This window comes from Chrysoperla carnea, chromosome 1 (genome assembly GCF_905475395.1).
Source record: "Chrysoperla carnea chromosome 1, inChrCarn1.1, whole genome shotgun sequence".
Taxonomy (NCBI): Eukaryota; Metazoa; Arthropoda; class Insecta; order Neuroptera; family Chrysopidae; genus Chrysoperla; species Chrysoperla carnea.
In genome coordinates this window covers 118,725,754-118,737,888 of record NC_058337.1, presented here as the reverse complement: position 1 = coordinate 118,737,888, position 12,135 = coordinate 118,725,754, and the positions used below count along the sequence as shown (strand labels likewise).

General features: G+C 27.8%; 1 protein-coding gene across 1 annotated transcript in view; it reads left to right on the top strand.

Moving 5' to 3' along the window:
• LOC123305729 (T-cell leukemia homeobox protein 3) overlaps positions 1–12,135 on the top strand; it is an 83,024-nt gene that overhangs the window by 42,588 nt on the left and 28,301 nt on the right. The window contains exon 2 of the mRNA XM_044887529.1: positions 7,897–8,125. Coding sequence (XP_044743464.1) covers positions 7,897–8,125 — 229 coding nt within the window. The remainder of the gene's footprint in view (positions 1–7,896; positions 8,126–12,135) is intronic.

The following is a 12,135-nucleotide window of genomic DNA, read 5'->3' as shown; positions in this document are numbered from 1 at the left end:
CAGACCGCCTTTAAAAATTTCAACTGCTTGTAACTTACTGTTTTACCTTTACGTTAAGATATTCATGTAAAAATTCACTTTTAATTAAAAACTTCGATTAAAATTCTTGATACCAACTGAATATTTAAAAAAAAAAAAAAAAAAAAAAAAAAAACCCACATAATACCGACCGACTACATAAAAGTACCCAATAATCAAAAACGACCTTGTAAATAGCCAATAACCAATTATATTCATGCCTCTAATAAATAATTACATACAAATACTTTTTATAAATGTACAGTCTATATCAAAAGTATATTAAAAATACCTTTGATATATTATATTACACAACGATATAAAAATATATGGTCCCACCCAATATATATTATAAATAAAAACAAAAGAGCCTTATGTCTGCTGTGCTGTTGTATATTATTATTAAACGCTCCAATGAAAATAATATTTTTAAAATAAAAAAAATATTAAATTATAACCATATATATAAATAGTTTGTTTGGCTCGAACGAAAAAACCTTTAATAAATAAGGCTCTTTCTATATATACATATATATATACACACAAAAAAAGTCGATTATATTCAACGTTCCTATTGGTTGAATCCTTAATGGCCTTTTTACGTGATGTAAGAATTGTCTATATTTAAAATAATATTATTATGATTGTTATATTCGTATGATATGAAGTTGTATTACAAGCTATATAGCATATAATATGGACAACGTGGTACATTAAAAATTGTCCACGTGAAACTAGTCAATGCTATCAACTTAAAGTTCAGACCATTCAATCTGATTAAGTTATTCACTGATAAATTATAGGAAAATTTGTTCTTTTAAACTTATGAATGTAATTTAAGCCATTGTATTTTGTTATTAACTTCAGACTGGTAGATCATTCTGTTCTACTTAGTCTGACAGGATCCAAATAAGGATTTGGGTTGTGCCAATGATCGAGCAAAATTCAACAGAGCTTTCGTAAAGTGTTACAAACAATTTGAGCCGCAGTTGTGTTGTGATTTCAATGTATCTGTGGGTAGATAAAAAAAAATAGACCTACTTGATAAATTGTAGTAAAATTCATTCTGCACAACTTTGATTGAGATCAGTTTTCGCATTGCTGATGTTAATCAAATAATTATAAACTGGACAAGAACAGATAACTATACTTTCTGGGTACATTTCACAAAATTTTCCGTTTTCAAGCATTTGCCTATTTACTCTAGTTTCAAGAGCCATAAAAACAAACGATGCCTGTAAATATTTCGCTAAATACCTGCTAAATAGACCCGGATTCCACGTCTGGTGTTATTACAGCTTATTAAAATTAGTATAATTAAAATTGGCTCGACAAGTGTGAATGTTGGAAGAAAACTTGGAAAAATAGGTACCTATGAATTGTAAAAAAACTTCAAAAAGTTACAGAACTAGAAAACTTACTTTTAGGGGGCCCAAATTTCCAGAGGGTTGTAATAAAAATTGAAATTTTTCTTGCTTGTATAAATATTAAAAACATAATTGGGGGGGGGGGGGGTTGCTGATTTTTCGGATGGTTGGGGTCTGGAAGTGTCTTAAGCTTTCAGTGAGTGGGTCCTCGAGTGAGTGATTTAGCTTTAAATGGGGCTTTATTGAATTTTAGATATACACACTTCATTAATCCAAAAAATGGAAGAAAGAATGGAAATTCATAAGATTGAAAAACAGATGAATCTTCCTAAAAAATCTAAAACAATCTAAAAACTGCAATCTAACAGTTCATATTTACAAAATAAAATTTTGGTCTCGTAACTAGAAGAATGAAATTATAATTATTTGATTTGGTTCCTTATCGAAAATACCGGTAGAAACAAATTTCATACGATAATGTTTCTATGACAACGATCTTTTATAATGAACCATTTTGTCTCGTATTCATAACATCATAGTGTTTACTACATGGTTGTTTAAAATAATTTTAATATATCGTATAAGTATTAGTTAACTATTATTAAGTCTATCAAATCGATGTTTTTTATTTATTTTTTTATTTGAATCGCTTTAGTTATGCCATGTCGGTCGGTATAATAATAAATAAAATGGAGTATTTTTTATCGATGATTGTAATCGTTAATTGAAATTACAAATCGTATATTAATGTTATTACTATATGAATTTCAAATATGTCTAATTAAATTTAATTTTATATTCGTCATGTAGACAGTCTGATAGACAAGATTATTTTGAGCCAATGAAAACCGCAAGAATTATATGATTGGATTAAAATTGAAACTAATCGTTAAGCCAATGGGCATATAGTCTATTATTGCCGTAAGATCTATAGTTTATAAACAAACTTAACTTTAGAAATATTAAAAGAGTGACTTTCTTGAGTAGATTTAGTCAAAATACTATTCGATCTAATTATTTAACACTATGCATTACACAAGAACTGAAATGCTTTCGAAAATTAACTAAGCCAGTGAAATTTGAAGAACTTTAATAGCATCCAGCACAAAACAGCAAAATTTTTCTATTCGATGGAACAAAAATATATTACTTAAAATTATAAATATGAAAATAAAAACTCTATCTACCCAGTGCTTCCAAATTTTTAGCATCACGTTTCAACGTAAATGGAGACATGACTATAATAATAGATATAGACTAACCTTGTATTTGGCGAGAAATAACGCAGACGAATTTCTTCAGTCGATATCTGAAAAAGTTTTTGATCTACCGCAAAATCCATCAAATTAACGGGCCTTTGGATTAGTTTTTGCAACTTTTCGATAAAAACTATCCTATTCATCAGGTTTTATCAAATTCCGAAATAAATTTTTACCTCTAAAGAAAATTCTAAACAAACAGGTAAATTTTCTCTTATTTGACTAAATATCATTTACTTTGGTCAAGTAGATCCAAAAATACAAAAGTCGGATTCTTTTAATGATTAGACAATTAGTTTCTGAAATAACGACCATAATCGTAAACTAAAGTTGGCATTCCGGAACAATTTCTTCCATCGATACCCCAGAAACATACAATGTCTCTTACAATCACACATATATCTCTATGTTTATCGATTATTAAGAAAATTAGAGTAATAAGGTCCCAAAAATCTAAAATCTAGCTTATTTGACGGTTAGATGAATAATTGTCGCGACATCTCTTGAATCACTTCGAAATAAAATATTTTCCTACAGCATTTTCAACGATATTTGGAAAAGTACTCTCACAAAACAACCCGACACAAATTTTTTTCGAGTTAAGTTAATAAAACTGTGTGATCTCTACAGAAAATTTCCAATTCGGGAAAATGTTTTTCTGCCCGATTTTAATAACTATCATTTTCTAGAGTAATTTTGATAAAAAATTTAAAAATCTAGTTCTTTTGACGATTGAACGTGTAGTTGAAAAATACCTATCGTACACAGGAAAGTTGTGTGTCTCGAAACAATTGTTTCCACCGAAACCTTTTTTTTCAATTTTTTCAAAGCATAACCGATAAATCATCGATTGAAATCAGTTATCATCTCCTAGCCTAAAGAATATTAATTTTTTACAAAGGAAAAATTCTAAAAAATTAAATAACTGTGAAAATAATAATTAACAAATACACATACAGAAAATATAAACATTATTAAAACAAACGATTACATCAGAAATAAAATTCAATTAAAAAATATAAATTAAAGATATCCTTAAATTAATTAAACTTTAATACTAATTATTTTGCAAAAATATTAATTAAAAGAAAAACACTACAATAAATTTATTATTATATTACAAACATAAGAAAATTAAATATACCTATCAACATTAATTATTACACGGTGTAGATATGGTAGCCATTTTGTTTGTATGTATATTTTAAATAAACGAATTGTTTTTTTGTGTCTTGTTTCTCACGATACTCACGTTAAAAACAATAATATTTGAAAAAACAACACACAAAAAAAACAACATAGTAGAGAATTTGTTTAATAAAACTACAAAAACTCTATTATTAAAAAATAAATTAAAATACTAATTATGGTTTCAAATTAAATATTTTTTATTGTCATAATATATTTAATTATGAGGTAAAAACATGCTTAGTAATCATAATTTTTTCTTTTTTTTCTGTCTATAATTATAAATTTTTTTTTTTTTCATATTTGTGCAAAAAAAAAACTGTAGTGAAGAAACACACCTTTGTACTTCAGTGTTCTTTAATTTGCATGATGAATTAATTGTTTCTTTTATTTGTTTATTAATTAATATATCAAAAAACAATTATAGTTTATTTAATTTCATGGTTCTTGGAAAAAATAACCTTAGGTTTGGTTTTATTAATTTTATACTTTTGCAAAAAAAATCACACCTTTGTACAGCAGCTTTGTAATTTCCATCAGTTTTTAATTTTCAATTAATAATTCTCAAAACATAATAAAAATCGAATATTTACTTTATTGTTTTCTTAGAAAAAATGACCTTTAGTTTATAGTTATTAAATTTATTACGTTATTTATTATTATTTCATACAAATTTTTTACATAAAACGGTTATCAATTCGACTGTATTTTTTTTTATTTGTGTTACCTCAGAACTTTCGACTGGATGAACTGATTTTGATGATTCTTTATCTATTTGAAAGCTGGTGCTTCCCGTGTGGTCTCATTTAATTTTGGTCCAGTTCTGACAACGGCATTCATGCGAAAACCATAAAAGTCTTAAATTTGCATTAAGTATGCACGACAAGAGGACGAATAACTCAATAGCACGCCAACCAATTTCGATTATTCTTTTTTTAGTAACAAATTAGTTAGTGTACTTCAGATTCACTAAAAATCACAAAATAAAAAAAACTTTTAACAAAAAGAAAACCGACTTCAAAAGAAAAACTTTTCCAAAACAAATTTTTATGTAATAAAAAGTAAAAAAAATAACGATAATTTTGGAGTCGGTGTCAGCCAAGCTTATGTAGCAACCTGGTCTGTCAGAGTTGTTTCCTTGGCTGACACCGACTCCAAAAATAACAATAATTTTAACTACATTGTATTATTGTTTTTTTTTTACTTTTTAGTGCAAATTAATTTGTTTTGGAAAAGATTTTCTTTTGAAGTCAGTTTTCTTTTTGTTTTAATAATAAAAGTTTTTTTTTAATAATTACTTTTCTGGTCAATTATATGTAAACAAAAAATAATAATCAATAGTGTATAGTAATTTTCAAAAAAAAAAAAAAAAAAAAAAAAAAAAAACATTAAAATTAAAATTCTTTACAAAAATAATAATAAAAATAAAAACTATATTATAAATTAATAAATAAAACCCCACAAAATATTTATAAAAAAATAAAATAATAACCACAAATTTTTGAAAAAAAAAAAAAAAAAACATATACCTAAATATGTATATTACCTACTCGTATATGTGAAATTGTGGTTTTTAGTAAAATTTGTTTTTAGTAAGTTTAATTTCTTATCTCTGATGAAAAATATATTTAATAATAATTATCCCATATATAAGATTATGTCCCAGCTTCTCTTAATGTATGTACATAGGGTCAGTCTATCCATTTTTAAATAATCTTTAAAACTGACTTTTTTATAAATAAAATAATATTTATAATTCTACTCAGGTTGGGTCATTTATGTATATGAAATTAGTATGGAATTTTTTAAATGCATTAATATTTAATTTAAAAATTATTTAAGAAATTATTACTAAATGATCTATGAGAGTTGAAAAACGATTTATCTATTATTATACTATGTATTTATGAAATATATCAAGATATACTAAGTTTAGTCCCAAGTCCCAAAATTTTAGTATAGGTTTTCATAAAATCATCTAATTACTCCATTTTCGGTTGTCTGTCCGTCTGTCTGTCAACACGATAACTCCAAAACGAAAAAAGATATAAAGCAGAAATTTTCATAGCGTGCTCAGAACGTAAAAAGTGAGGTTGAGTTCGTAAATGAGCAACATAGGTCAACTGGGTCTCGATTTTTTGCAAGTTTTTGAAAAGTACCCCTTAGAAAAAAAATCGAAAAAATCGGGAAATATTTTTTGGGACCGATTTCGATAAAACTCTGTATATAAGGTAATTTTGACCCAAAAAATACAAAAATCGGGTGTATGTATCGATTGAATGCATAGTTTCTGAGAAAATTGCTTTTTGTGACCAATTTTTGATCATATCTCAAAAGCCACGCATCCAATCATTATATAAACCCTATTTTTGGATTTTTTGGGTCAAAATTATCTTATAAAATGAATTTTATCGATATCGAAGGCAAAAAAATATTTTCGATTTTTTGCAATTTTCTTAAGATGTACCCTTAGAAAAAATTAAAATCGGGAAAAATTTTTTGTGATCGTTTCGATAAAACACTGTATATAAGGTAATTTTGACCCAAAAAAAATACAAAAATGTGGTTCATGTATCGATAAGATGCATAGTTTCGGAGAAAATCAGTCTACGTGTCCAATTTTGGATTATATCTGATATATAAGTTATCTTATATAATGAATTTTATCGATATCGAAGGTAAATTTCTCGAATTTTTGTAATAAATAGGTAGGAAAATGATGTAAACCCTACGTAATATTCTTTGGAAATATTTAATTCAAAATTTTTTATAATCATATCCTTCAGATGCCTTCCTACAGCCTCCAATCACGTTATTGAGAAATTGGAGATTTAAATAATGTCACCCCATGAATTTCATCACAAAGACTATTTATATAATTTTTTTACTCGTCTGATAATCGTATCCTAAATTTACACTATTTTGGTGGAAGCGCAAATAAGTGATATACATTCTAAAATACAATTCATATTATTAAATGTCAATCAACTTAAGGAATATCTACAATTTCTTCATTAAACTATAAACAAAAATATAGCGGTTTTGAAATTGTAATAATAAAAGAAAAATTATTTACAAAGACCGGAAATTAAAAACATATTTATTACAAGAATATAATTCAAATTGAAAATTGTATAATCGCGTGTTATTACATTTAGTATTACAACGTTCGATGTACTTAATCACATTAAGATTAAGCATTATTTGTTTGTAGCTATATTATTTAAAGTATCAAAGCTATTTGTTTTGAATTTTTATTGTAAAAAGCGCACAAAACACATTTATCATAATTAATCACTTGAGTGCATGAAAATAATAATTTTTTTATATCATTTTTTAATAAGTTGTTGAATATCATATATTACGAGAATGCGTGAGTAAGTTTTATAGAAATTAAATACTATTTCCAACGGTTCATTTTTCAAAGTGTCACATAATTTGCGTGTTTTAAAAATATGGAATGTCATTATGGAAATATTTGGGAAAAAGTTTGATTTATTTACCTCATTAAATCTTCTAAAGTTCATTAAAGTCTAAAATCTACTACTTTTTTTTCTTGCACTGAAGAGTAAAGAATATCCTTTTTATATTCTTACTGCGCCTCGCGGTGTTACTCGAGATTAAAAGAGATTTTGAGAGTTTTTATCGTTACTGTGAAAATTAATCAAACCTTCTTGAGAAAAATGCGCTAAGAATCTTCACGAATTTTTTCAAAATTCCGCCAAATTTCATCTAAATCCGTTCGCTGGCTTTTGCGTGAAAGAGTAACAAACATCCATCCATCCAAACTTTCGCTTGAATAATATATAGGGATATGGAAGAGATATCAGATAAACATATTAATAAAACCTCATGTTATAATATTCATTTTGTCCGACACGTGACTAAATGAATTTCTTTTATCCGACAACCTGAAAAATATAATTTACGGGTAAACTTCTGAAATTTCCTTTAAATTTTCACTGGTAAATGTTTTCAATTGACAAAATGAACCAAATTGACTTATCTCTAAATGACTCAAAAAAGATGTCTTTTACAATAATGTTTTCTATATTTTATTGCAGCAACATTTCCAATGGCACGACGAATTGGACATCCATATCAAAATCGAACACCACCAAAACGAAAGAAGCCACGTACATCATTTACACGTTTACAAATTGCTGAATTAGAAAAACGATTTCACAAACAAAAATATTTAGCATCAGCTGAACGTGCAGCTTTAGCGAAATCATTAAAAATGACTGATGCACAAGTAAAAACATGGTTTCAAAATCGACGAACAAAATGGAGGTATGTATTTTTACATTTATTTTCATTTCTGTTTAACATCTGCTTTATCTTGATGCAAAATTTCATCTGAAGAAATAATGTTTCTAATAAATCAATGTTCTTTTACTATATCGTTAGAAAAGTATTAGTAGTAAAAGAAAGGCTGAAGTCGTTCGCACTCAAAAATTCTTCTCCTGGTCAGATTCAGCATTTCCACTTCGTGAGAGAAATAAACCATTTCTTTTTGTGCACTAAGCTATAGTTATTTATAATTGTGAATAATTTTTCATACTTTAATAACCCTTCCACGATATATGGATAATATATCGAGGAAAGAATTTGTCAAAATATACTAGAAATTCTGACTAGTCAACAAATTTTAAATTTTTAGAATCGTATACTTAAATATGAGGTAGATAAATCTATCATGATAGCAAATTCGAATAAAATAATTAAAATCAAATACATATACAAATGATTAAAAATTTACCAAATTCTCGTGAATAATGTCTATTTTCACAGCAAATATATTGTCGAAAACAAAACACACATAATATCGATAACATATAAATTGTACGTCGAATATTGGCAATTTGGGATGTAGTTTTATTTTATTGACCATTGGTCCTATTTTAACAAAAACAAATATATATATATATGCAATACAAATAACAAACGTTTATTTTCCCAATCAATTCAAAACATTTTCGATGTCTGTATGGAAGAGCTGCATACAGAGTGTTCTATAATGGACTGCAAAACGTTCGCCTCCTGAATAAGCTGAGAGATAGGAGAAGAAAGAGTTCTTTACCAAATTTGGATCTGAGGCCTAATTTACGATATAATTAACCTACTATTATATTATAATATATATAACTCATAAAAAGCAGGTTTTATTACACTCTCTTTCTTTGTAAATTAGATCTTGTATGCAACCTGTCGTGCGCATATCACATACTTTGGCCAAGGATTTATCAAAACAGACCATGTTCTCACAGGCAAACCACATTATGTGTATTGTGTTGATGTTGTAGATTGATACGATGTAAAAGATTTTGTTTTATAGTTTTTGTGTGTGCTAATTTTGCACTTAGGTCACTCCTTCACACTATGATGAAACACATCCTCTGTTTTATTGGATGAAATTTATTTGGAAGAATGTATTTTTTATTAATTTATTAATATAAGTAAAGGTAAAGAAGGTTTTTTTCTCAGCTTATTCAAGAAGCAAAAGTTCTATAGGCAATTATAGAACATCCTGTATTTATATGTGTGAATGGAGACTGTAATACCTCGAAGATGTTAAATATTTGAGTCGGAACAACAGAGAACTGTAAACACTATACACTGTAGCACTGTACTTACTACTGGACCAATGTATATTGTTTTATATACATTATTAATTTATAACAGCTAACTCTTGTACTATAAAGTGAACATTGTCGACTTATGAATTATAAATATGGCTTTTAGAGTGTCACAACCATCACACCAACAACACCAATACTATCAGCTATCTAGTATTGTAGTATATCTATGTGTGTTAACTATATATATATTGTGTGTCTGTCGGGGTATACCACCTAGTTAGGTGACTATTTAGTTATTAATACAGGGTGGAAAGTCTTTTTTATGTCATTTATTACATAATATTATACATGTTGATGCTCTTCCTAAGCGATTCTCTTTCTAATTGAGTAATTCTCATTTTCCGTGCCTCTAAATAGAAAACGCGGATTATTTCATTAATGCGGATTTCTTGCACATGGCTGTCTTGGATACGATACTCTTCTTCGAAATGAAAGACGGAATTGAAGAAATTGTAGCTACGATTATATTTTAAATATATCTTTTAAGTTTAAATCTAGCTACCAAACATGACTTTATACAATTATCGTTCAAATCCACTTGTTCTTACTTTTTTTTCCCTTTCCAAAGATCAATATCTGTCAATAGAACTCTTTGAACTCTTTTCAAGTCAATATAAGAAATCCTTAGTTCATCCATAAGAAGCTTTTTCCTCATTCTTATATCACCGAATTATTAAGGCACTTTTCAGACATTATAACAGGTTCTGTGATCACCTAATGAAAGTCTTTTCACTCATTCTTGTATCGCAGCAATTAGCTAATTTTATTCGAGAGCATTGTGCTATAAAATTCAGCCCAGGCGTAATGTTCTACCTTCTATTCTGCTGATTTCCACTAAAAAGAATCTACTAGAACTCCTATCCTTCCAATTACGAGAATTTTTGCATGATTCATCTTTTTGCAGGATTCAATTTGGCTATAATTACTTAAACTCTCTGAAGCCTTCTATCCCTTTCCTCCTTCATAGCTTTTAATTGTCTCCTGAGATAGTATTTTTCTGAAGGTTGGTGATTCATGAATGTTTTCGGATAATTTACACCACGGGTAACAAATGCATCCAATAGTTATGGCAGACGCAATATGAGCGTCAGGCTCATAGTGGATGGCGATACCCACAATGCTTCTGGTGAATATCCCCATTCCATACCGAATAGAAATATAGAAACTATAGGTATTTATCTGTCTCTATACCATACCAACATTTTAGTAAACTAAATGCATTTCTTACCGTGTGCTATATTTTCTTCTATCACATTTCCCAGATATTTCAATTTCGTCTATTTTGTAATTTTGGTTAATTCCATATTTTTTTTTTTTAATCCAAGGAGAAAGAACTAGAATCCAAGGCCGGAGCATTCACCTCTGTTACTAAAGTTTAAATTATTCTATTTTATTGATATATCAACTTTTCACCCCTCACATATAAAAGCGAAATCCAGTTGAAATCCATGAGCAAAGGAAGTAATTAATCCACTCTGTAATCCATATAATTTCGAATTTAAAATCGAATATATTTTAAATTTCGAGTAACATTTATCTGATTTTAATATAAAATTTATACTATATATATACATTCTATATGCATTTCTATATAATAGTAGACTCGCAATAATCAAATAACCTCTGGTGAATATTTTCTCGATATATACTAAATTTATTAGTTTGACAATACACACAACAAAACTGAACAAACAAACAAGCAAACAAATACCTGCAACCTGAATGAATGATATTATTTTATTTATTTAATTTTATTGAGTTATTTATAAATATTTTCATGTTTTATGGAATTCAAACTCCTCCGGAATTGGACATAACACATTCAATTGAAAACATATTCATTGCTACATATTTGATAACAAATTATGTGGTTTTTATATAATGTTTGTTTGTAAAAAAAAACACATATTTTTTAACTATTTACTAATTGTAATAAATGCAAAGGTTTATTATTTTCATTTACTATTACAATAGAGTATCCACATTCCACATAAATAAATGCAAATTCATAAATATTATGCATATTCCATTCTTACAAATCAGTTACCTTTCAATGTCATATCAGTGCCTTTCAAGACCCTTTCGGCAATCTTATATCGGCACACACCAGTTTGAACTTTCGAGGAGTCGTTAGTTTTGATTCATATGAAGTAAAGACAGTGGTAAATGTAAATTATCGTTTAAAAGAGCACTAAATGCCCCCGAACAACTTTGGATCAACTATGAAACTTAATCCATAATTTTTGATAACTGAAATATTGAACTTAGACGGTTAAGATAACCTTCATCTCAAGCAATTAACAACCGCATAAATTAGTGTTTGTTTTCTAAAACTCGCTCAGGTTTTTACATCGAAGAACACCGTACAACCAAAGTTGTAGGTGGCTCTGGCTCAACTGAGAATGCCATTGTATTCTGCTGGGTTTTTTGCCTTCCTTACACCAGTCAGTCAACCGTATTTCTACTTTGATCTGCCACTCATTCTACTTCCCTGGAGATGGCTTCTTAAGGTAATTCAGCTACTCTCCCATTCTTCATTCTTCCAATTCTTTATCTATTTCTATTCCTTCCTTATTTGTTCAGCTTCTTAAAACATCGATTTTTCTTATCGTTGACAATAATAACGAATGGCTTTGAAAGATATCGCGTCGAATAAAAATC